Consider the following 23,979-nt stretch of genomic DNA (forward strand, 5'->3'; position numbering starts at 1 on the left):
CCCCACACGCAACCAGCAAGGCAGGCAGAAGTGGGGACGAGTGTGTCCTGGTCGGTCCCGGCTGACTTTATGCCTAAGACCAGTCACACCACCCTCCTGGCTCCTTTCCCCGTGCCCCCTACTCCTCAGTCCTCTGAGGACTTCCCGGAGGTGCTGGCCAGCCTGCTGTCGCTCAGGGGCACATCTCCCCCCGCCCCACTGCCAGGAGACAATGCGAGAGAAGATCTTCACGCCCCTGACCGTGGAGAGCGCCGTGGATGCCAGGTGAGGCCAGCCTCCTCCTGCCTGAGCCCCAGGCCCCCAGCCCCCCAGCACTGCGGCCCTCACCCCAGCACCGCCTCTGCTCCAGGGATGCCATCGCCAAGGTCCTGTATGCACTGCTCTTCGGCTGGCTCATCGCCAGGGTCAACGCGTTGGTGTCCCCGCAGCAGGACGCCCTGTCCATCGCCATCCTGGACATCTACGGCTTTGAGGTGGGGCTCCGTCAGGGGCTCTCTCGTGTTCCTCCGCCTAGGACAGTCTCCATCCTCCATCTGTTCAGGGCCTTCCCTGGTGATCATCTCCCTTGTCCCCTGCCGCTTCCCCCCTTCACCCACAAGCACTCCCTGGGATCTCGCCTGAAAGGACCAGACCTAGGCCCTGGCCTTGGGGAGCTTCCAGGAGGGACTGGGTGGGGAGGGACGGACGCTGACAAGCACATGTGGTCAGAGCCGTCAAAGAGGCAGCCTGGCCCTGGGGCAGCCCAGAGGAGCCCCTGCGCTGCGCAGGGGTCAGGGAGCCTTCCTGGAGGGGGAGGAAACATCTCACGCTAACTCCTTAAGAGCCAGTAAAGGCAGTCGAGGTGCAGGGAGCAGCCTCCTCACAGGCCGAGAGGGGTGGGGCACGGCGACTGGGGAGCTGGAAGACACTTTCGGGGTTGGGGTGGGGGGCAGCGGCAGTGTTGAACACACAGGGCATTGAGAGCGACAGGCAGCATCAGGACAGCAGAAGTCGTTTCTGAGGCCCCCGTGGCACCTGCCACGTGCCAGCTGCTGTCCTAAGCACTTTGTTATTAATTCGCTTAATCCTCATGGCCATCCTGTGAGGTAGGCACTGTCATTTCCCCATTTTAAAGATGGGGAAACTGAGACACGGGGTTGCCCAGTGCCACATAGTTAGAAAGTGGCCGAGCTGGGACTGGGACCCAGACAGAAGGTTCCAGAGCCTGGGCCTTGAAGCACTACCAGGTGTGGGGACCTGGACTGCCAGGTTCTCACCTGTGCACAGTGGAAGGCATAGAAGGTTCTGAGCAGGGGTTCTGCAGTCAGGCCTCAGCTTGCGGAAGCTGTGGCCTTGGGAGGCAGAGAGGGCCCTGAGCCTGCACTGGGGGGACGGATGGGCTGCCGGGCCCCCTCACCCACCACCCGCCCAGCAGGACCTGAGCTTCAACAGCTTTGAGCAGCTTTGCATCAACTATGCGAACGAAAGCCTTCAGTACCTCTTCAACAAGATCATCTTCCAGGAGGAGCAGGTGGGCAGGGCCTCCGGCCGCAGCTGTCCCCTGCCCTGCCAGCCGCCAGCTGGGCCTCCTTGGAGCAGGCAGAGGGTGCTGGCTCTTCAAGGGCAAATCGGAGGCTGTCCATAGGCCCAGTGGGGGGAGAGGCATTGTGAGCCAGGGACAGGCACGTGTGAAGGCCTATGTTCTGGAGGGGAGGGTGTGGGGGGCGCCGAGCCCAGAGAAGGGCCCTCGCGGGGGTTCCTGGCCCTCAGCATGGCTGTCCCAGTGGAGGGAGGAGCAGGGCCCGGAGGACGCCTGCTGCTCTGCTAGGGAGTGTGCTCCCTGTCCAGGAGTTGTGCACGCAGGGGTGCCCTGGCCAAGCCCCTTCCCTTGGAGGCAGGCTGGGCAGCAGGGTGGGAGGGCCCCAGGCAGGGCCAGGAGGCAGAGGCCCCGCTGCCTGCAGGAGGAGTACACCCGGGAACAGATCGACTGGCGGGAGATCGCCTTCGCGGACAACCAACCCTGCATCAACCTCATCTCCCTGAAGCCCTATGGCATTTTGCGCATCCTGGACGACCAGTGCTGCTTTCCCCAGGTGAGCCCAGCGCTGCGCCAGCCTGGTCAGGTCCTTCCGCGTCTCTGAGCCTCATGTCCTCATCAGGTCTGAGTGCTGCATTTTTTTCTGCTCTGGCCTGGGGTCAGGGGCTCAGGACACCCAACCGGCCAGTCAAAGTTGAGGCTGGGTAGAGGGCTCCAGAGGAGGGGCTGCACCAGCCTGGGAAGTCATAGAAGGCTTCCTGGAGGAGGTGACCTTGGGGTTGGGCCTCACCTTTTGATTGGAAAACACAGGCTGGGAGGGGTGCTCTGGGCAGTGGGACTAGAGTGTGCACAAACAGCTGGGCTGGAGGGGAGGCAGCTGGGAGTTAATCAGACACCACCTGCAGGGGTCCACTTGGGCCGCCCCATCCCAAGCAGTGGGCAGCAGGGAAAGCTGGGACTCGTTCCTCCCCAGTGCTCGCTGGGGACCAGTCAGGGCTGGAGAGTTTGCCACTCGGCCAGGAGCAGGGTGCCCAGGCCCCTGCCCACCCCTGACCCTGGCCTGCCCCTAGGCCACAGACCACACGTTTCTGCAGAAGTGCCATTACCACCATGGCACCAACCCACTCTACTCCAAACCCAAGATGCCACTGCCCGAGTTCACCATCAAGCACTATGCTGGCAAAGTCACCTACCAGGTGGGACCTCCAGTACCGCTATCCCTGCTACTGGGGGCACTCGTGCCTGGCTCCAGTGCTGGCCCCGCTGAAACTCCACTGTGTGGTCTGGGAAAAATCACTTTACCTCTCTGAGCCTCAGTTTCCTCATCTGGAAAATGGGGGTCATAAAAGTGCCCGTCTCATGAGGCAAGCGTGAGCAGTCTGGGGCTATGGTGGGTTGATAAAGAGCCACTCCCCCTGCAGTGATGTCACTGAGGTCACTCTCATAACCCCATCTCAGACACATTCCTGCCCTGGAGGTGTCTCAGGCCCAGATTCTAAGCCTCTGTCCCCATCTGGGCCTTGTTTGCCTCATCTGTAGAATGGACACAGGACAGTGTCCTTCACTGAGGATGCGGCCAAGCCCCGGACTGGTCCTGGGAAGCTGCGGCTAGGGCCTCCTCCCCAGGAGTGGGGAGGTAGTGGGGACAGGAGGGGAGGGAGCCAGAGCAGGAGGGTCCAGTCCCCACAAGGACAAACAGGGAGACAGAGGCCTGCCAGAGCCAGGCCAGGCTCCCCCAGGGGCTGTGGGGGGCGGGGAGCAGGCGAGCATGCAGGCCGAAGCACCCTGTGTAGCTTATCCCTCTGCCCCGCCTCCCGGGCCGCGTGGGCCAGGGTGGGTCCTGCCCGAGCTGCGCGCCTCTCCCCTTGCAGGTGCATAAGTTCCTGGACAAGAACCACGACCAGGTGCGCCAGGACGTGCTGGACCTGTTTGTGCGGAGCCGGACCCGGGTGAGCCAGCCTTGCCTCCCACCGCCCCGGGCCCCCAGCCCAGAGCCAGGCCCTGCCCCGGTCCTGAGGGGGTGGGGAGGTGCCCCAGCCCCAGCCCCATACCCACCCCGTCCCTCCCCAAGTGGTTCTGCCAGCCCCTGCCCCTCTCTGGGCCTCCACTTCCCCTCTGTCCAGTGGGCACCCTCCCCACCCAGGTCGTTGCCAGAGCTCATAGCCAGGTGTGTCACAGGCCACCCGAGGGCCAGGCACAGAGTCAGTGTGTTCCCCAGACCGAAGACAGACAGCCCAACCTCAGGCGGGCCCGTGGGAAGGGGCTGAGCTCCCTGACGGAGAGATGCGCCACCTGGGAGGACACGGGCCTCTTGGGGGAGCAGGGGCCCAGTGGGTCACTTTTCTGACCCCTCTGGTCTGGGCATTGACCTCTTCTGTTCTTCCCCTTTCTCTTCCCCCTTCTCTATCTCTCTGGCTCCTGGTGCCTGGACTGCCGCCCTGGCCACTGCACCCTGGCCCAGGTGGTGGCCCACCTCTTCTCTAGCCATGCCCCGCAGGCAGTCCCCCAGCGCCTGGGCCAGAGCAGCTCCGTCTCGCGGCTCTACAAGGCACACACCGTGGCTGCTAAGTTCCAGCAGTCGCTCCTGGATCTGGTGGAGAAGATGGAAAGGTGGGCTTGGCAGGGGCACGGGCACCAGCCTCCCTCTGGCCCAGCCCCGACTCGGGGGAGGAGGACTCCCCGCTCCTGGCTCACACTGGCGTCCTCTTGCCCCTGCCCAGGTGTAACCCCTTGTTCGTGAGGTGCCTGAAGCCCAACCACAAGAAGGTGCGTGATGGGGGAGGCCCCTGGGAGAGCCAGATCCTCTTCCCCAGGCTCTGCGGCCTTGGGCGGCTGGTTTTGCCTCTCTGGACCGTCACCAGCCCCGCCCACTGTGGGAACCATTGCACGTGTGTGGGCAGCCATGCAGGCTCCCCACCTGGGCCCTCCTGCAGGAGCCCGGCCTCTTTGAGCCAGACGTGGTGATGGCACAGTTACGCTATTCGGGGGTGCTGGACACTGTGCGGATCCGCAAGGAGGGCTTTCCAGTGCGGCTGCCCTTCCAGGTGTTCATCGACAGGTACTTCAGTCAGGGTGCTTCCCGAGCTCCACAGAACCCAACTCAGCCCACCAGGGCCCCAGGGATGCCCAGTCCAGGCAGACTAGGGCTTGCCATACACAGTTGCCCAGGTTGTGCACTATGCAAGACCACCACATATTAGTTGTTACATGGCAGATATATTTATTTTTTGCATTTTTTCAGTTTTATCATGTATGTGTTGATTCCAAAGAGAGAAAGTAGTTTTAATAGTTATCATTGCAAGTTTCCAGCAGATGGCAGTAAAATGTCTTATTCTACTGAAACCAGTTATGACTGTTTTCTGACACCTAGAAGTAGAGTCTTGAGAACAGAAAGCTTTTTTCTGATAAGGAGACATTAGGAGTGGAGACACTGCTGGAACCCGGCCTCCCAGACACAGGTGTCCAGGGTGGTGACCCTGAGGTCTCGCAGGCCCCTGGGTGAGTTTGGGCCCTGCAGGTACCGCTGTCTGGTGGCCCTCCAGCGCGACCTGCCTGCCAGTGGGGACATGTGTGTGTCAGTGCTGAGCCGCCTGTGCACAGTCACGCCCAACATGTACCGCGTCGGCATCAGCAAGGTGAGTTCCACACCTGGGGGTTCCACACCCCACTCTCAGGGGCTCCAGAGCTGGAGCCTGGGAACTGAGAGACACCCAAGCTGGATTCCCATCCTGGAGGCCGCGCTGTAGAGCTGGTAAATGGAATGTTGATCCCACGTCCAGACCTTTGCTGGGGCGGTTCCTGCTGCCTGGTTCACCGTCACCCCTTCGCCCTCTCCAAATCCACCAGCTCCAGGGGCTGTCTGTTGGGCTCCTGGGCTTCTGGGGAGGGCGGGGCCCCCAGTCGGTTACCGGGCCCTTCCCTGCCTCAGTGCTTGCCGGCTGCCCTCAGCTGTTCCTTAAGGAGCACCTCCACCAGCTGCTGGAGGGCATGAGGGGGCACGCCCTGCACCTGGCAGCCCTCACGCTGCAGCGCTGCCTCCGCGGCTTCTTCATCCAGCGGCGTTTCCGCTCTCTGCGCCGCAAGATCATCCTCCTGCAAAGCCGGGCCCGAGGCTACCTGGCCAGGTGCGGCCCAGATGGGGCAGGACCCAGGCTAGGCTGGGGGAGGCCATGCCCGAACTTGGGTAGTGAGCTCTCTGCTCCTGGAGGCATGCAAGCTGAGAGTGGGGACCTCTGCCGGAAGGATGGTCAGATTCTCTGTGTCTCTCCTCTTGGATGTTCTTCTCTCCCACCCCCTGGCCTCTGTGACCAGTGAGTGGGAATCTGTCCAGCCAAGAGAGGCCCCACCCTGCATCTCCTGTACCCTGGGACTACCATGTGATGGGAAGTACATGATCCAGATGGCTTAATCCAGGCCCTGGCACTCAGTTGGCTGTGTGACCTTGGCCAAGTCACTGCTTCTCTCTGAGCTTGCTTTCCTCTGTGCAGAGAGCCCCAGAGTGAAGTGTGGGCACTGACACCAAGCCAGGCTGGTGTGGGCACCTCTGCCCCTTGGCCACCCTTGACCCCTACCCCTGAGCCCCCTACCAAGTCCCTTCTTTCCTCCGCACCCCAGGCAGCGATATCAGCAGATGAGGAGGAGCCTGGTAAAGTTCCGGTCCCTGGTGCACATGTACATGAGCCACCGGCGTTACCTCAAGGTGCAGGCCTGCCCCTCGCCCTTCTTCCAGGAGCCAGGCCTGCCCCCTCTGGGTCCGGGGGCAGCAGGGATGGGGAGGAGGCACCCAGCACCCAGGAGGAGACTGCCAGCCCGGACAGTCTTGGGTTCAGGTCCCCGCTCCGCCACTCACCAGCTGGGTGACTTTGGCCCTCTCTAGCCAAGAGGAGAGCAGTGCGGAGAGGGTCAGGTAGGGGCTGCATTGAAGGGTTTGGCCTGGGTCTGGGGTCACAACAGGGGCTTCGGGACTTGGGCACAACTGGAGTTTGGTGGCCTGAGCAGCACTGGAGGAGGTTTTGCTCTTGCCTTGATGCCTGTCTTGGGCTGTTGTCATGTGACCAACCACCAGAAAGACGAACGTAATCCAGAGCCCCGAGGAGCTGTGTGCCTCTACTGGCTACTTTGAGGGTGACGGGGAAGGGGCGTCTGCCTGCTGCTTCCCAGAAACCCCACGACCCTCCCTTCCCCGAATGGTCCTCCCCCTGCCCTTGCCTCTGTCTGTCTTGCTGTCTTTGTCCTCAACACGCGTTTCTCTGGCCACACCTCTGCCTCCCCTACCTGTGAAGGGGGGTGGTTGCCTCCAGGCAGCAGGCACGCTGAGCCCTGGCTTCTCCTGCTGGCTGCCTTGGGCGCACTGGCCTGGCCCGCCCCGGCCTGGGGCCGCTGTCGCCTCTGCCCGCCGTTCCCACCTTGACCATCCGCTCTCCTGCAGCTAAGGGCAGAGCGGAGGCTCCGGGTGGAGGAGGCGCGGCTGCGGGAGCAGGAGGTGGGTGTGGGGGTCCAGTTGGCCGCAGGGGACCGGAAGGGAGGCTGCCAGGCGGGGATGGTGGCGGGCCCATCCCCTCACCATGTGCCGTCCCTGCAGGAGCTGAGCAAGCGGCAGGTGGTGGCTGTGGGGCACCTGGAGGTGCCAGCAGAGCTGGCTGGGCTCTTGCGAGCCGTGGCAGGTGTGTCAGTGCCGGACGGTGTGGCGGGGCGGGGGGAGCTGGAGGGCCGGGTGCCTCACGTCCTCCTCCACATCCACAGGTCTCGGGATGGCCCAGGGCCCCCAGGTGGCCCCCGTGCGGACTCCCCGGCTTCAGGCCGAGCCCCGGGTCACCTTGCCCCTGGATATCAACAACCACCCCATGGCCAAGTTCGTCCGGTGCCACTTCAGGGTAAGAGCCTGTGCAGGCCCACGCGGCCCTGGCCAGTGTGGGCGCTGCCAGTTAGGACTGATGCTGTCCTCCGCCCCGGGCAGGCTCCTGCGGGGTCAGGTATGCGCCCTTCTGTTGCTGGATCAGGAGGAGCCTGGGGCCTCCCGGGAGGCCTGGATGGCAGTGGCGGGTACCCGAGGGCTCAGGAGTGGCTTTTGGCCAACCTATCTGGAGATAGTTCAGGAATTTAACAGCTGGTGGGCCCAGAGCACATGTCCCTGGTCTTAATTTCCTGCCCTCCAGAGAGGACCCCGGTGGGGCATTGACCGCAGACTTCTGAGGGCTGGTATTGGCCCCACTCCAAGCCACAGCTTCCCCTTTGCACGCTGCAGAAGGAGCCCCATGCCCCCGCCCGCCTCTGTCCCCACGTGCCTGCCCTGTGCCCCCAGGAACCTGCCTTCGGGATGCTGACAGTGCCCCTGAGGACACCCCTCACGTGGCTGCCGGCCGAGCACCACGCAGAGGCCGTGGGCATCTTCAAGCTGGTACGGGTCTGCCCAGACCACTGCGAATTCCCAGCCACTGCCCCTGAGGCCAGACCATGAGTCCTCTGGTCCTGCACTCCTGGACCCTCCACTGGCCCAGGCATGAGCCCGGGCCTCTTCCTTGCAGGAGAGACTGCTTTGAGGATGTCTGGCCTCCCCTCCAGGCTGGGCCTGGGGTTGGGGGGTCTTTCTTCTCCCAGCCAGCTTCCTAGCAAAGAGGCTGCCTCCAAGCCTCTCTGGAGTATCTGAGAACACCAAGAGCAGATCCGGTCCTTCCCTCAAGGACTTCCTAGTCTGAAAAGGGAGGCCAAGCAGACCTTGTACCAAGCAGGGGGTCGCAGAGGTTGGGGAGTCCAGGCAGGGCCCCCAGTCCAGCCCTGGGCAGGGTTGGTGAGGGCTTCCTGGAGGAGGGGGCATTTGAGCTAGAGAGGAGGGAGGCATCTGAGTCTCCCAGCCAGGGCAGGTGGAGAAGGCACAGAGAGATGAGGAAATAGATGGGTCAGAACAGAGATGTAGGAGGGCGAAGGCCAGAGGGGTCCCAAGGCCTTGATGACAGGCCCAGAGCTGTGGTTTCACGCCAGAGGCCGGAGGGAGCCAAGGGAGGTGCTTCCATGGGAGGGACGTGGTCGGGTATGCATGTTGGACGGTCCCCTGTGGGGCCTGGATGGAGCAAGGGGTGAGGGGCCTGCTGGAGGCCAGGGGTGCGGGGAGAGGGTGCTGTGTGGGAAGCTGTAGGTCAATGAGAACCTTGACTTTTCCCAAATGCTTAGCCACTTTGTGTCGGACAGGGCTGTTACACTGTAACATTTCACATGGGCAGGGGGACACGTGGGAAGGACATGAGAGAGATGCCCAGGGGGTGGGGACCGGGCAGGGACAATCTTCCAAGAGGCCCAGGAGACTCTGTCTGTGGCCAGATCCTGCGTTTCATGGGCGACCCCCAGCTGCACGGTGCCCGGGACAGCGTCTTCGGGAACTACATCGTCCAGAAAGGGCTGGCGGTGCCTGAGCTGCGGGACGAGATCCTGGCGCAGCTGGCCAACCAGGTGTGGCGCAACCCCAGCGCCCACAACGCTGAGCGGGGCTGGCTCTTGCTGGCCGCCTGCCTGGGCAGCTTCGCACCTTCCTCACGCTTCGACAAGTATCTGCTCAAGTGAGTGGAACCGAGCAGGGCCGGGGCGTGAGGATGTGAGGTCAGGCCAGGAGTGACGCTCTGTGCTGGGAGGCTCAGGCTCTGAGGCTGGCCTGGGGCTTCACTGGGAGGGTGGGAGTCTGGAACCCAGAGGTGGCAGGACCAGGGAGTAGGGAATTTGGAAGAGCGCATCCATCTCTCATGTCATGGGGGCAGGGGCAGGTACGGCAGGGTGGTTAGGAGTGCAGGCCCTGACAGTCTGTATTCAAATGAGCTGGGTGACCTTGGGCAAGTTACTTAATGTCTCTGAGCCTGAGTTTCCTCACCTATAAAATGCGGATGAGAAGAGTACCTGCTCCATAGGCTGTGTGAGGATTAAACGGCAAACACGTGTGAAATGCCTAGAACAGAGACAGGTGCGCGGTGTGTGCTCTGTGAGGGTAGCAACACCCTGGTGGCGATAAGATGGTGGTGGTGATGTCACCCTGCTGTGTGGTAAGGATGATTTCAGGAAAAGAGCTCAAGCAGGCCCTGGGCGTGAATCCTAGCTCTGCCGCTGACTTGCTGTGTGACCTGGGGCATATCATTGCCCGTCTCTGAACATCTCTTACCTGTGACTTGGGGATGGTAACAGGACCCACCCTACAGGGTGGCTGTGAGTTGCGGAGGGTACAGAGCTCCCCCCGGACCACGTGCAGGAGGGCAGCTCCTTGGCCAGTCTTGTGAACCTGCTGGGGGTAGGGCCACCACCTGCCCGTCCAGCTTCCTGCGGCCGCTGCCCTAGGTTCCCTCTTGCAGCTGCTGTGGGCCGGCCCTTAGCGGGTGGGAGGGGCGGGGGTCAGGCTGGCTGGTCCTGGTTCGGGTTGCACCCTCACAGCCATCTCTTCTGTGGACGAGAACTTGGGGGCAGCCTCGGAGAGGGCAGGTAGTCACCCAGGGCTGCCTGGTGAGAGAACCGAGTCTCCGGGGTCCGGGTCTCTGTCCACGCCCTGCTCAGACCCCACCCTTTCGATGACGTGTTGCTCCAACAAGCTTAGGTGGGCCAAGCTATGACCTCTTCGGCCAGTCCTTGGATTGCTGTGCTGACTTGAGACACTCCGGGCACCCTGGACCCTTTCAGCCGGGCCCTGGCGCCCTGGGCTGGCCTGGGCCTCCCTTGCGCAGGCCTCGGGGCCTTCCCCACGCCCACCCGCCGGCCTCGGCTCCCTCTTCCTCCGGTGCCCACTCCTCCCCTCAGGTTCGTGTCTGATCATGGGCGGGATGGCTTCCAGGCCGTGTGTCAGCATCGCCTCATGCAGGCCATGGGCCGGGCCCAGCAGCAGGGCTCCGGGGCTGCCCGCACCTTCCCTCCCAGCCAGCTCGAGTGGACGGCTGCCCAGGAGAAGGCCGGCATGGCGCTGGACGTGGGCTGCCTCAACGGTGAGCGCCTTCCCTCCCTGCCTGCCCCTCCCTCCCCCTCCATTGGGGGCAGCTGGAGGTAGCAGCGGCCAGTAGCTCTGGGGTTAGGAGAAGCCCAGGAGGCTCTGGAGCTGGGAGAGGCCTGATGGATGGAGCCCTGGAGAGAGGCTGGTGTGGGGGTGTGGGGCCAGGGCAGTGAGGATGTGAGTTTGGGGATGGGGGAGCGGGAGGCCTGGCCCACAGACACTCCTGCTCTGGGCTGAGCCCCACCCCTGCTGCCGCCCCAGGTGACCAGTTCTCCTGCCCGGTGCACTCCTGGAGTACGGGGGAAGAGGTGGCTGGAGACATTCTGAGGCACAGGTTGGCTCCTGGAATGCCCGACCCAGTGCACCCTTGTGCATCTGGCTTGAGGGGGTGGGCAGGAGGGCAGATCCCCCAGAGTCCCATAGGGTGTTCACTCTGGTCATGGTGGTGTCTGGCTCACATCCCCGGGCCTCCCTGGGCGGTCCTCTTGGCTCTCTTCCTCATTTCCATCCCTCCGTGTGCTGTCACCAGGGGGCTGACGGACGGCTGGCGGGGCTGGACGGTGGCCATGAAGAACGGGGTCCAGTGGGCAGAGCTGGCGGGCCATGACTACGTGCTGGACCTGGTGTCGGACCTAGAGCTGCTCAGGGACTTCCCGCGACAGAAGTCCTACTTCATTGTGGGTGCGGAGGAGCCCACGGCCGGCAGGGGAAGCCCCAGAGTGTAGGTGGCTCCCTGGGCCCCTCGGACAGACGGCCTCTCATGCACAAGTCTCCCCTCCCGGATACTGGGAGAGGCTGTGTGCATTCTGAACTTAGCTTCAAGGTTCTCGTGGGGGTGAGGCTCAGCACGGGTCCTGCCTCTAAAGGGAGGGAGTCAGCCACTTCCAGGGCACAGAGGATCGGGAAAGGAGGTCTCTCTGCGAGTCAGTGCTCTGTGTTTCCCTTTCCCCACAGGCTGTTCGGGAACAGCTGGGACTCGGACGAGGAGGCGCCTGCTAGGCTCCAGCCCCAGGGGCATGTGCCCCAAGTGGCTGACTCTGATGGGTACTGCAGTCACAAGGAGGATGGTACAAATGGGGAGACTGAGGCCCAGAGAGGGACAGCGACCCACCAAGGTCAACCAGCAGTGGCAGCTGTCTCTGGTGGGAGGGAGCCTGGGGCTAGGGGTGGTGGTCAGCAGGAGAAAAGAACTTGACTCTTGTGTCCCCCCACCCTCACCAGACTCGGACAGCCTTGGAGAGCCCGCTGTGCCCCACAAGGGGCTGGACTGCTACCTGGACAGCCTCTTCAGCCCTGTGCTGTCCTATGGGGATGCGGTAGGGATGCGGCGGGGCGTCCGTGGACCACGGGCCCAGCACGTGCACACTGAGTTACACACTGGCAGGACGACAGGGGCCTCTCACAGCCAGGGCCATGGGGTGGCACGTTCGGTTTGGGTCTCTGCTGGGGGCCAGGCAAAGGGTGAGAGTGTCCCCACAGCTGGAGGTGCTCCTGCTGGACACAGAAGGGCCCACGGCTGCAAGTCCAGGACCCTGCCCCCACCCCATAGCCCCCTTGCTCACTCCAGGAACTCCCAGGAGCCCCTCCATGGCAGGACGTGTGGCCCTGAGCAGGGCACAGCCCCTTTGAACCTCAGTTCACTCCTCTGTGAAAGGGGGTGGGCTGGGGCTCGCGGGTGTGGGAGGACCGATTCGGGTGCAGAGGCTGGGCACATGGCAGGTGCTGCCGGGGGAGGCCCTTGGATGGAGGCGGTGGCGGTGTCGGGTGCCTGTTGCCTTGGAACCTGGGGAACATGGCATTGAGGCGGTCACTTGAGCCACCTGCTGCCCCCAGGACCTGGAGAAGCCAACGGCCGTGGCCTGTCGCATGAAAGGGGGCAGCCAGCCTGGCGGGGGCGGCAGCAGCAGCAGCACCAATGGCACCGCTGGGAGACCTCCAGAGCCCAAGCCAAAGCCAAGTCAGTGCCTGCCCCCGGGTGGGTCCCAGGGTCGGGCAAGGGGGCCCCGTGGTTCTCAGGGCTCCTTCTGACCTAGAGCAGAGGCAGCCTCGGGAGTGGGGGGAGGGTGAGCCAGTGGGGGACGGGGGGTAAGGAGTTCCCATTCCTCCCGTCCCCCCCACCTCTGGATCCACGCCTCCTGACCCAGCCCCCATAGTTCCAGGCCTGGACGCCTCCACGTTAGCTCTGCAGCAAGCCTTCATCCACAAGCAAGCCGTGCTGCTGGTGAGTGCCTGGGGGCTCCCCGGGGGTGGGGGCCGAGCCGGCTGCCAGGTCACTGCCACCGCCTCTCCCCAGGCCCGGGAGATGGCCCTGCAGGCCATGGCGTTCCAGCAGCCGCCCCTGAGGCCCGCCCCCAGGCCCTTGCCCCCAGAGGTGAGCCTGGCCCCCAGGTGAGTGCTGGGCTGCCCTCGGGCGTTGCGTATCTCTCTGAGTCAGGAGCCCCACAGCCCCTCCTGGGCAGACCTGGGGTCCCTGAGAGCAGACTGGTGTGTCCTAGGAAGCCCACCTCACACGCTGCTCTCCACAGAAACCTCTGGCGCTGGAGGCTCGGCCCAAGTTCGTAGGCACGGGACCCCCGGCCAAGCCCGTGCTCCTGCGCTCCGCTCCGAAGCCCGCGGCCCCTGCCCCTCTGGCCAAGGCCCCGAGGCTCCCCACCAAGCCCGTGGCTGCCCCCATTCTAGCTCAGGGCAGGGCTTCTCCGGAAACCAGTGAGTGTCCTATCCCAGCTGGGGGCTTCCTGGGACGGGGCTGGGAGTGAGGCCTCACCCTGTCCCCCGCCTGGCCACAGCGTCACCCTGCCCAGAGCTGGTTCGGTCCTCGACCCTCAACTCGGAGCACTTCCCGCAGCCCACGCAGCAGATCAAGAACATCATCAGGCAGTACCAGCAGCCGCCCCGGGGAGGCCGGCCCGAGGCACTCAGGTCAGCCTGCCCACCCCAGCCCTCCAGCCCTCCAGCCCTCCAGCCCGGCCTCCTCGCAGGCCTGCATGCCCAGTGTCCGTGTGACCATCGGCTGGGTTAGCAGCGCACCCCCACCCCGGCAAACTTCAGGGAGGGAGTCTGTTCACGCAGATGGTCCAGACGTGTCCGCCGAGCAGAGGGAGGCTCAGACTGCTGTCTAGGTTGTGCTGTGTGAGCCCACGCCTGTCTCTGGTCCTTTCTGGGTCCTCATTTGTAGTGATGGGGGTAGGGGGAGAACTTCCCTATTGCGAGAGTTTGTGGCTGGAAGGAGGAGACTCAGTGTCCAACACAGCAGGAAGGACGGCAGGAGGGTCTTCGTGAAGCAGCCAGACCCCCACGAGGAGGCCCTGAGGATCCTGAAGAGGCAGATGAGCCAAGCGGCGGCGGCACCTGGCCCCCTGGTGAGGGCAGAGTCTGGCGGGGCCCAGGCAGAGCGGGGGGCCAGTGGGGCCTCTAGGGGAGCCTCCAATGCAGCTGCCCTGTAAGCTGTGGCCCTGCTGCCCCCTGAGCATTTGCTTTCTGGTGGGGACAGGTGCCCCGAGAGGCCGTGGCCCTGATGAAGCCTGTGACCAGCATACCAAGGCAGTCCCCGGGGCCTACTCCAGGTAAGGGCTGGGACGGGGGATGGGGGCAAGAGGGCAGGTGTCCAAGCGTATGATTGTGAGCACAGGTGAGTCTCGGTCTGTATGAGTGTGGCGTGTGTGTCCGCGTCTGGGCCCATGTGGACCTGCTGTGTGGACTTTTGTGTAATTGTATCAGCACTTACATAACGCTGATTTCAGGCCAGGCTCACCCTGGCTTTACTAAATCCTCACTAAGACCCTTCAACATGGGACCATTTGTGCCTGAAGATGTTACAGGCAGGGAGACAGGCACAGAGAGGTTAAGTCACTTGCTTGAGATCACACAGCTCAAAAGTGTCAGACCAGGGATATAAACCCAGGCCTCCTGGTGTCACAGTTGGAGCCCTAACCCTGCTTCACGACTGCCATGGTGATCCTAGCAAATAATCAGCTCACATCGTGTCCCCACCACAACGCTGCTGTGGCTCCTGGGGTAAACTCCAGACTCCTCCCTATGGCCCAGGAATCCTCCCCAACCTCGTCTCCTCCCACTCTCCCTCAGCACACCCTCTTCCTCACTGTTTCTGGGACACACCAAGCTCATTCCTGCCTCAGGGCCTTTGCCCTTGCTGTTCCCTCTGCCTAGAATGCTCACCTGGCCCCTGCTCATCACTTGGTTCTCAAACGTCACCTCCTCAGAGAGGCCTCTCCACCCACCCACACTGATGGCCCCTCAGGGCCCAGCCCCAGACTTCCCTAAGTCCCCCAGTTTTATTTCCACCCTGGCTGCCAGCACCAAGAGCTCTGTCCGTTCTGAGTGGTCTGCTGTGTCCTCACCTGCCAGAGGACTCAACTCCAGCAGCACCTGGTCTCTGCGGTCACCACTTGGCCCAGACGCCCTGGGTCTCTGTGTAGGGTGAAGGGCTGGGTGTGCCTGCGTGCTCAGGCCCGCTCCTGCCTGGCTCTGCCTCCCCAGCGCTGCCCTCAAGGTCCCTGGAGCCCGACGAGGACCCCTTGGAGACACGGCTGCACCGCCTCCTCAACCCCGACTTCTATGGCTACCAGGACGCCCCCTGGCGGATCTTCCTGCGCAAAGAGGTGCCTGGAGCCAGGCAGGGGTGGGTAGGGCAGTGGACCTGGTCAAGGCAAGCCCAGCTGGAGAGGGGCTTCCAGGAGGTCCTCACCAGAGCCCCGCCCCCACAGGTGTTCTACCCCAAGGACAGCTACAGCCACCCTGTGCAGCTAGACCTCCTGTTCAGACAGGTGAGGGCCTCCTTCCCCTCTGCCCCGAGGACTCAGCAGGGCAGTGGGCACTTAGACTAGCTGTCTGCAGATCCTCCTTCTGCTTCTGCACCCTTGGAGTTGGGGTCCCTGACCACAGCGAGGATGAGAGGCCATCCTGCCGAGTCCTCCAGCGTGGACAGGGTCGACGCACCCACAGTCCACGTAGTAGCCAGACGCACAGTCGGTCTGAGCTGGGCGGGGCCCTGGGGGTCCAGCCCAAGCCCCACCACGTACACCAGAAAGCTAAGACTGGGGAGGCAAGGAGAAAGGAGAGCGTGCTGTAAGTGCGGTCTGACTCACACACGTGACCCCCCTGCGGTGTGGAGGGGACCCCCGTTCCCAGTCACCCTAGAACAGCCCTGCCTGGGTTCCGGACTGGGGGAGTCCCACGGGCGGCCCGCATCACGGTTCACCCACAGATCCTGCACGACACGTTCTCCGAGGCCTGCCTGCGCATCTCCGAGGAGGAGAGACTCAAGATGAAAGCTCTGTTTGGTACCACAGAGGAGGGAGGGACGTCCATGCGGCCTCCCAGCCCCATCTGCCTCCCAGACGCCCCTCCCTGCTCTACTCTGGGCCTCTCCCATGGCTGGGCTGCAGGTCGGAGTTGGGCTCTGCCTGACTGGCTGTGGCCCAGCTGTCTTTCTGTCTTTGGCCATCAGTTTCCCAGTGTGGACACTGGGCCCGTAGTGGTCCGATACCTTCTTGCTGAATGTCAGCCTCCCTCCCTGCAAAGTGGGTCGGCAGGGGAGGGGAGAAGGTCCTGACCCGACCTGTGTCCCTCAGCCCAGAACCAGCTGGACACACAGCAGCCGCTGGTGACGGAGAGCGTGAAGCGGGCCGTGGTCAGCACCGCGCGCGACAGCTGGGAGGTCTATTTCTCCCGCCTCTTCCCCGCCACGGTGCGCGCCCCCTCCCCGCCCCCTCCCCGCCCACGGTGCGGGCCCCGCCCACCCCCTCCCCGCCCAGGGGCTCTAGGGATGAGGCTGGAAGACCCTCACATGCCTCTCCTCCCCACCGCAGGGCAGTGTGGGCACCGGGGTGCAGATCCTGGCTGTGTCTCACACGGGCATCAAACTCCTGCGGATGGTCAAGGGCACCCGCACGGCCAGCGGGCAGCTGCGGGTCCTGCGCACGTACAGGTGACCGCAGACGGCGGGGGCGGGGCTGGCCAGACACTGGGCGCACGAACGTCAGCGTTTCCTCACCGACTTTTCCCGTAGCCAGTGACTGAGTACAGTGGGCCCTCCGTATCTGCGGTTCCACATCCACAATTCAACCCATCGTGGGTGGCAAATATTCAGAAAAACAATTCCATGAAGTTCCAAAAAGCAAAATTGGAATCTGCTGTGCACCAGCGACTATTTACATAGCATTTACGTTGAGTTTAGAGATTACAAGTTACCTCGGTGGTTGAAAGTATTTGCGTGCACGTGTGCAAGTTATATGCAAGTACTAGGGACTTGAGCACCTGTGCATTTGGGAGCCCTCGATGGGCCCTGGAACCCCCTGGATACTGAGGGATGGCTGGACCTACCATGTGCCGGGTTGTACCAAGCTCTTGAATCAAGCCCACCTTGGGGGTGGGGAAACAGGCTCAGAGAGGGAGGGTGCTTGTCTCAGGTCACACAGCCAGGAAGTGGGTGAGCTGGGAGCCCACCACCGCAGCCCTGCCCTCACTGAGCTCACTGTGCAGGGCGGGGGGGCCGACTGCGCTCTGAGCAGCCAGGTTCAGATGCAGCCTGGAAGGGAAGGGTGCTTCCTGAGTCCCCGGCTCCCCTCCCAGCAGCTGTGTATAACAGCACAGGAATAGAGCCTCACTCACCAATTAGGTAAAAGCTCTTTGCCTTAAAAGATGGAAACAGTTTGCTCACTGAGTGGGAGAGATTTGTGTGGGCAAAATCTGGAAGGTTGAACTAAGAGACGAAAACCAAATAAAAGGCAAAAGATCGGGGGGAGCTGGAAGGTGCGGGTTCACAGGGTGGGGCACCGCACTGCGGCTGCAGACGAGGGGTCTGGAGGCCGGGAAGCTCCCCGGGTCCTGGGGCAGGGCAGCGGAGAAGGAGCAGCATGGCTGCGGGGAGCATGCCCCTCTGGCCCAGGGTCCTGCCCTCATGCCCCATCCCCTCCCCCAGCTTTGCAGATATCCTGTTTGTGACTATCCCCTCCCAGAACATGCTAGAGTTCAACTTGGCTAGCGAGAAAGTCATCCTGTTCTCTGCCCGAGCTCACCAGGTCAAGACCCTGGTGGACGACTTCATCCTGGAGCTGAAGAAGGTTAAGGCCTCCTACCGACACCCCCAGCAGGGCGAGGGCCCAGCACCGGGCGCTCCCACCCCGGATGTGCCAGCCACACCTGCCTAGGAAGCGCGGATGTGCGCTTGTCCAGGGCTCTGCCCTTACCTGGGGTGCCCTTCCACCAGCCTGCTCCTCCAGAATCCTGTACTCACACCTCAAGGTGTCCCAGCACCTCCTCTGGGCTCCACGGCAGGCAGCGGCATTCCTCCCATTCAGCCGGGGCTGCACTGCCCGGTTCAGTGGCACCGTCCCCCCACCCCTAACTCCTTGTAGAACAGGAGCCCCAGGCCTGGAGCAGGCATAGCCCTGCGTCAGGCCCAGCATGTCCCCTTCCCTGATGGATCCAGGAGGAATGGCTGCCGGGGGAGGGGCAGTGGGGGGATCGGACTGCAGCCCTCACCCGGCCCCTGGCTGACCCAGGACTCAGACTACGTGGTGGCTGTGAGGAACTTCCTGCCCGAGGACCCCGCACTGCTGGCCTTCCACAAGGGCGACATTATTCACCTGCAGCCCCTGGAGCCTCCTCGAGTGGGTCAGCGCCGCGGGACGGGGTGGGTCCCCAGGGAGAGGTGGGGCAGGGGCCTCCCCAACAATGCTGACAGAGCCTGGCCTGCAGGCTATAGTGCTGGGTGCGTGGTCGGCAAGAAGGTCGTGTACCTGGAGGAGCTGCGGCGTCAAGGCCCCGACTTCGGTGGGCACCCTGGGACCCCAAAGAGGGCAGACGCACAGTGGGTGTTCTGGTGCCCCGAAGGGCCTGGCCTGGCTGCAGTTCCCAAGGGGGCGATCCAGCCCAGCCCTTCACCCGCACATCTGGCTAAAGGGTCTCCGAGGGTTGAGCTGCGCTGTGTTCTTTTCTGCCACCTGTCCCACTGAGGGAGGGAGGGCCTTCCCTCCGCTGAGCCTGGGTCCTCTTCTGTAGCTGGCTCCGAGGCAGGCCTGCCTCACAGAGAGGTGTCTCTGGGCCCCGAGTCCCCAGATGAGCCCCTCCTGCTGCTCAGAGCCCTTCCCCACCCCCTAGGCTGGAGGTTTGGAACCATCCATGGGCGCGTGGGCCGCTTCCCTTCTGAGCTGGTGCAGCCTGCAGCCGCCCCTGACTTTCTACAGCTGCCCACCGAGCCAGGCCGGGGCCGTGCTGCTGCTGTGGCCGCCGCCGTGGCCTCGGCTGCTGCTGCACAGGAGGTGGGCCGCAGGAGGGAGGTGAGAGCGCAGGGCCAGACCGAGGGGTGGGCACAGCAGAGGGGTCAGCCTGACTGTGGCATGGAGGGGAGCGGGGTCAGCCCGGGTGGGCCATCCTGCGGCCAGGCGACCTTGTAGGGCCAAGCAGACGTGTGACCCACAAGATGTAACCAGAGGTGACTGGAGGTGTGGCCAGTGGGTAGGGAGGATGGGGGTTCAGCGGAAGGGTTGTGACCAGGCCAAGGTGGGCAGGACCAGCCTCTGCCGGCCAGCAGGTGAAGTCCTCCTGGGAAGGGGTGGGGCCTGGTGAGTGACGCGGGCTGGGTTCCGTGGCTCGCAGCTCGCCAGGGCAGAAGGAGAGAAAGGAGTGAGGGGCCAGGTCGGTGGGCCAGGCATGGGGGAGCAATGGAGGCAGCTTGAGAGGGTCTGGCAGTCAGCCAGGGGTTGCCCTGGGTCAGCTCTGCCGGGTGGGCTGTGGCAGATGGCCCTCTTGCAGGGTCCCCCAATCAGGGCTGGTTCCGCTGACCGTGGGGAGGACGGCCTAGCTCTCCCACCGTACACAATGCTGGTGTTCGCCCAGAAGTATTTCCGAGACCCTCAGAGGAGACCTCAGTGAGTGGTGGCCCCACCCCTCATCCCCACCCTGGGGAAGGCCTTCTTGCAGCCGCCCAAGCGGGGAGGCCCCAGTTCTGGTGGAGGGATGAGAAACCACCCAGAGGTGAGACCCGCCTGCGGCCTCCACTCCTGAGCCTTCCTGCCCAGTGGGCTGACAGTGGGTCAGGTACACGCGTGAGAAGGGGATGCAGCCAAAGGCTCAGAGCAAGACAGGTCCGAAGTGTCCATTCCTGTTGCAGGGATGGCCTAAGGCTGAAATCCAAGGAGGGTCGGGAATCCAGAACTTTGGAGGACATGCTTTGTTTCACCAAGGTGTCCAGCCCCAGGCCCCAGGTTCCCCATGATAAAATGGTGATATGAAAGCCCCTCCAGGCCAGCCTTGTCCTCAGCGAGACCCCCTCCTTCCTACTCTCAGCACCCTGGGGGCCTGGATTCCTCCCAGGGGCAGCATCTTCCCCAGTGTCTGGCCTGGCTGCCTTTTGGTGGCGTGGACCCTCATGTCCTAAAACAGGAAACACCACATGGGCTTACCTTGCACTCCCTTCCTGACCCAGCCCCTCCCCTGTCACAGGCCCCTCCCTTCCTAATCCAGCCCCTCCTCTGTCACAGGCCCCTCCCCTCCTGACCCAGCCCCTCCCCTGTCACAGGCCCCTCCCCTCCTCCCCCAGCCCCTCCCCCGTCACAGGCCCCTCCCCTCCTGACCAGCCCCTTCCCCCCCACAGACCCCGCTCCAGGACTCCCTCATCGAGCTCAGCGACAGCAGCCTCAACAAGATGGCCACAGACATGTTTCTAGGTGTGGGGGTGGGGCTGTGGCCAGGGGGGACCCGGCAATGTATGATCTCTGCTCACCACCACTGCTGCCCTCAACTCAGATGTGGGGCCCCTCAAGAGAGGGGGAACCCCCGCTCCCCTGGCCACTGTTCTCCGGGAGGGGCCCAACTCCAGGGTCCCCTGAGGTGGGCGGGCAGCTGGGGTTCTGGTGGCCTGAGTGGGACAGGTGTTTCCTCCAGCTGTGATGCGGTTCATGGGGGATGCCCCGCTGAAAGGCCAGAGTGAACTGGATGTGCTTTGCACCCTCCTGAAGGTCAGTTCTCTCTCTGCTCTGTGACTCAGTTCCCCCATCTGTCAGCCAGACTTGCAGGACTCTGGGGTGGGAAGCTTCTTGTGTGGCCCAGAGAAGAGTGCGTCCCTCTGGTGCCTGGGGAAGGGACACCAAGCCTGTTCTTATGTGTGGCGTGGGCCTGCCCTCCTACAGCTGTGCAGGGACCACGAGGTCATGCGGGACGAGTGTTACTGCCAAGTCGTGAAGCAGATCACAGACAACACCAGCACCAAGCAGTGAGTGGGCTTCACCTTTCCCTTCTTCCCTTCCCCGCCGTGTCCATGCTCCAGGAGGGACCAGGTCAGCCTCCCACCTCCCAGCCTGTCCTCCGCGGTTCTCTTCCTTTCATCCTTTTCCTCTCTCAGTAGGCAGAGCACATGTATTTGAAATTGCTTGGTCTGGGACAATCCGTTTTTGGTCTCTGAGCTTAAGTTTCCTCGTCTGTAAAATGCACTGATAAGGTATAAGTCCAGGTTCTTGGCTGCAAGTGACAGAAACCCTATTCTAGCTGGTTTAAGCAAAAGAGGGTTCAGGTAATGGGACTTCAGGCATAGCTGGATCCAGGGTCATCAGAAAGCAGAATTTCCCTAAATCCTATCCATGCTTTCCTCCGTGTTGATATCATTTCCAAGCAATATATTCCATAGATTGGCAAAATGGTAGCTCTAGAGAGACATTTCTCAGCTCAGCAATCCCAGGGAGAGCAAGACTGACCCAATATTTGCAACAGAAATGCCCAAGTCCAGTCTTCCTGGCCTGACTTGGTCACATGCTGAGCCAGCCACAATGGTTGGAGGATAAAGAGCTCTGACTGACTAGACCTGGGTCATGTTCCTGTCCCCAAACCAATCACCATAGCCAGAGGGAAGCTGAACTTTAATTGGCCAGACCTGGCTCCCATGCCCATCTCTAAACCAATCACAGTGGCCAGGGGCTGCAGTGTTCTCATTGGCCATTACTGGCTGTGGTACCCAGCTCCAAACCACAGGGAGCTGGGGAGGGGTGGGTGGTTTCCCAAAGGAAGCCCAAGTGCTGTCTGCAGACACCAGAGGTCCCTACAAGTGAAACCCTCACTCTAGGGCAGCTCGAAGGTGAACTTCCATGTCTCACACATGACCAGCACATGGCAGGGACCCAAAATGTGTGCTGCTCTTGTTACCCCTGGGCCACCCTCCTGTCCACTTGCTCTCGTTCCCCAGGAATTTCAGAACCACTCAGCGCATCCTCCTGCCCTTCTCACCCGGCCTTACCTGTCACTACCTCTGCACAAGGTCTCCCTGGCTCCTCCTTCAAGGACCTTCACTCAGCAGCCTCTCCAGCCAGAGAAGGCTGGCTTCTTTGTGCACATTGTTCATACCACCAGCCTCATCCCTGTCCCTCCCCACCTCCCACCCTGGACTCCCAATAGAACACACCTTCTGCCTGGCTCTGGGACCCATCCACCCTGCTCTCACAGGGCAGGGAGGGGCATCCTCAGAAGACAGGAGCTGCTTGAGAGCCAGAGGCCTCCAGCCCAGTCGCAGGAGACCCCTGGCATGGCAGTGTAGTGCAGTGGCCACCTGCGATGAAGCCCCTGTGTGTCCTCACAGGGACAGCTGCCAGCGGGGCTGGAGGCTGCTGTACATCGTGGCTGCCTACCACAGCTGCTCCGAGGTCCTCCAGCCACACCTCGTTCGCTTTCTCCAAGATGTGAGCCGGATCCCAGGCCTGCCCTTCCAGGGTGAGGGGCCAGCAAGGAGGGACTAGGGCCAAGGGCAAATGGCAGGTGGCTGGGCAATGTTTACTGGTATCAGTCCACTCCCCAGACACTTGGGGAGGTCCTATGGGGTGACCTAACGGGCAGGATGGCATATCAGGGGAGGCTTCCTGGAGGAGGTATTGCTCTGGGTAGTGAGCACATGGGAGGGGTTTCTAGGTGGGCTGAGTAGCAGGAGTAAAGGCCCAGAGGTGGAGATGTGTGGCATGTGGGAGAGGAGGACAGTGGATGGCAAGGCCCTGCTTCCTTGGGTCTTCCGGAAACAGCAAGGGTCTCGAGTGGGTCCAGGCGGGGAACTCCCAAGGATTGTGTCAGGGCCTCGGCCTTTTCCCATTGGAGTCCAGGGAAAGGGGTCACTCCTCAGCCTCACCCACCGCCTTGTTTCCAGAGAGACCCCTGGGTCCCCCTGAGAAAGAGGCCAGGGCCCCTGTGGCCACCACAGCAGCCATGGTGGAGACAGGGCGCTCACTCTCTCTGCCTCTGAGTCCTCCTCTGACTCAGTTAACAAACTTGCCTGGACTCAGAGGTGCAGAGACTCAGCTCCAGGGATGGCAGCAGCACGTGCCCAGAGCACGTGCGTAGCCGGAGACACAGGGAAACAGATGGAGGGTCTTCTGCACGGGCCCCTGGGTAAGGTGGGGGGTAGTGAGGGTCCCAGCTGGCGGGGCACAGCCGCACCACCACAGCCACACAGCCTGTTGCAGGGAGCGTGCAGGCCTTAAGCACGTGGGACGTTGGTTCGAATCCAGCTTTTATACTCTGGCTCCTGATCTTGGGCAAATCACTGCCGTCTGAACTGCCTCCTTAGCCACTGAAGGGGGAGCAAACACCCACCCCAGTGGGCTCAGGGCTGGGGCCAGAGGAGCCCCTTCCTCCGCTGCCCACCCTGGATGAGGCGCTGACTCCTGTCTCTGCAGGGATCGCCAAGGCCTGTGAGCAGAACCTACAGAAAACCCTGCGCTTTGGTGGCCGCCGCGAGCTCCCAAGCAGCATGGAGCTCCGGGCCATGTTGGTGAGTTGGGGTGGGGGTCGAGAGAGACAGCCCCCCAGGCACCCCGTTGCGTGCCAGGCCCCGTGTAAACGTGAGCCGGTGCGTGCCTGCGCCTGGCCGGGGCCTCCTGCGGCAGGGACAGCGGCTGGCTCAGATCCCGGGGCCCAACCCGTCCCGTCTTCCCGTCTTCCCTCTCCTCCCTGTCCAGGCGGGCCGTAGTTCCAAGAGGCAGCTCTTTCTTCTCCCCGGAGGCCTCGAGCGCCATCTCAAAATCAAAACATGCACCGTAAGTGAGGGGATGCCTCCAGCGGGCATACCCTCCACCCCTCCGTCTCTCCAGGGCTGGCCCCAGGGTGCTCAGTTCCCCCAGCTCCCCCACAGCCCTGCAGGGCAGGATTTATTCTCAGAGGAGCAGAAGGAGCCTTGGGGAGGTGGGGCCTCCAGCGCCGGGTCACACTGCAGATCAGAGACGACGGCTGGCTCCCAACCTGAGTCTCTCAGACACCAAAAGCTGGGCCCCTTCCCTGCGAGAGGCCAACTCCCAGAGGCTGCCGGGACCCTGGCCTCTGCAGGGTGCTTGGGTGGGCTCAGGGGCAGCCTCCCTCTTCCCTCCCCGCAGGTGGCCCTGGATGTGGTGGAGGAGATCTGTGCTGAGATGGCTCTGACGCGCCCCAAGGCCTTCGATGAGTATGTCATCTTTGTTGTCACCAACCGAGGTGAGTGGCCAAAGGACGGGGCGTGCCGGGCTCACGCCCCCACTCCACC

At 63.0% G+C, this 23,979-nt stretch overlaps 1 protein-coding gene across 1 annotated transcript in view; it reads left to right on the top strand.

Moving 5' to 3' along the window:
- MYO15A (myosin XVA) overlaps positions 1-23,979 on the top strand; it is a 42,581-nt gene that overhangs the window by 11,345 nt on the left and 7,257 nt on the right. The window contains exons 13-59 of the mRNA XM_074341988.1: positions 206-264; positions 350-473; positions 1,415-1,510; positions 1,941-2,072; positions 2,587-2,712; positions 3,388-3,465; positions 3,978-4,126; positions 4,237-4,282; positions 4,450-4,574; positions 5,034-5,151; positions 5,465-5,640; positions 6,131-6,215; positions 6,945-6,998; positions 7,098-7,179; positions 7,259-7,389; positions 7,818-7,913; positions 8,831-9,066; positions 10,283-10,464; positions 10,731-10,803; positions 10,999-11,190; positions 11,424-11,584; positions 11,691-11,785; positions 12,303-12,426; positions 12,623-12,690; positions 12,763-12,840; positions 12,995-13,175; positions 13,256-13,388; positions 13,723-13,828; positions 13,960-14,032; positions 14,967-15,088; positions 15,194-15,253; positions 15,694-15,769; positions 16,061-16,176; positions 16,298-16,416; positions 17,410-17,551; positions 17,993-18,104; positions 18,189-18,263; positions 18,591-18,769; positions 19,245-19,360; positions 19,603-19,675; positions 20,086-20,158; positions 20,376-20,449; positions 20,621-20,703; positions 22,057-22,187; positions 23,141-23,235; positions 23,423-23,500; positions 23,834-23,930. Of these exons, the coding sequence (XP_074198089.1) occupies positions 206-264; positions 350-473; positions 1,415-1,510; positions 1,941-2,072; positions 2,587-2,712; positions 3,388-3,465; positions 3,978-4,126; positions 4,237-4,282; positions 4,450-4,574; positions 5,034-5,151; positions 5,465-5,640; positions 6,131-6,215; positions 6,945-6,998; positions 7,098-7,179; positions 7,259-7,389; positions 7,818-7,913; positions 8,831-9,066; positions 10,283-10,464; positions 10,731-10,803; positions 10,999-11,190; positions 11,424-11,584; positions 11,691-11,785; positions 12,303-12,426; positions 12,623-12,690; positions 12,763-12,840; positions 12,995-13,175; positions 13,256-13,388; positions 13,723-13,828; positions 13,960-14,032; positions 14,967-15,088; positions 15,194-15,253; positions 15,694-15,769; positions 16,061-16,176; positions 16,298-16,416; positions 17,410-17,551; positions 17,993-18,104; positions 18,189-18,263; positions 18,591-18,769; positions 19,245-19,360; positions 19,603-19,675; positions 20,086-20,158; positions 20,376-20,449; positions 20,621-20,703; positions 22,057-22,187; positions 23,141-23,235; positions 23,423-23,500; positions 23,834-23,930 (5,200 nt within the window). The remainder of the gene's footprint in view (positions 1-205; positions 265-349; positions 474-1,414; positions 1,511-1,940; positions 2,073-2,586; positions 2,713-3,387; positions 3,466-3,977; positions 4,127-4,236; positions 4,283-4,449; positions 4,575-5,033; positions 5,152-5,464; positions 5,641-6,130; positions 6,216-6,944; positions 6,999-7,097; positions 7,180-7,258; positions 7,390-7,817; positions 7,914-8,830; positions 9,067-10,282; positions 10,465-10,730; positions 10,804-10,998; positions 11,191-11,423; positions 11,585-11,690; positions 11,786-12,302; positions 12,427-12,622; positions 12,691-12,762; positions 12,841-12,994; positions 13,176-13,255; positions 13,389-13,722; positions 13,829-13,959; positions 14,033-14,966; positions 15,089-15,193; positions 15,254-15,693; positions 15,770-16,060; positions 16,177-16,297; positions 16,417-17,409; positions 17,552-17,992; positions 18,105-18,188; positions 18,264-18,590; positions 18,770-19,244; positions 19,361-19,602; positions 19,676-20,085; positions 20,159-20,375; positions 20,450-20,620; positions 20,704-22,056; positions 22,188-23,140; positions 23,236-23,422; positions 23,501-23,833; positions 23,931-23,979) is intronic.

Source organism: Camelus bactrianus, chromosome 16, assembly GCF_048773025.1.
Source record: "Camelus bactrianus isolate YW-2024 breed Bactrian camel chromosome 16, ASM4877302v1, whole genome shotgun sequence".
Lineage (NCBI taxonomy): Eukaryota > Metazoa > Chordata > Mammalia > Artiodactyla > Camelidae > Camelus > Camelus bactrianus.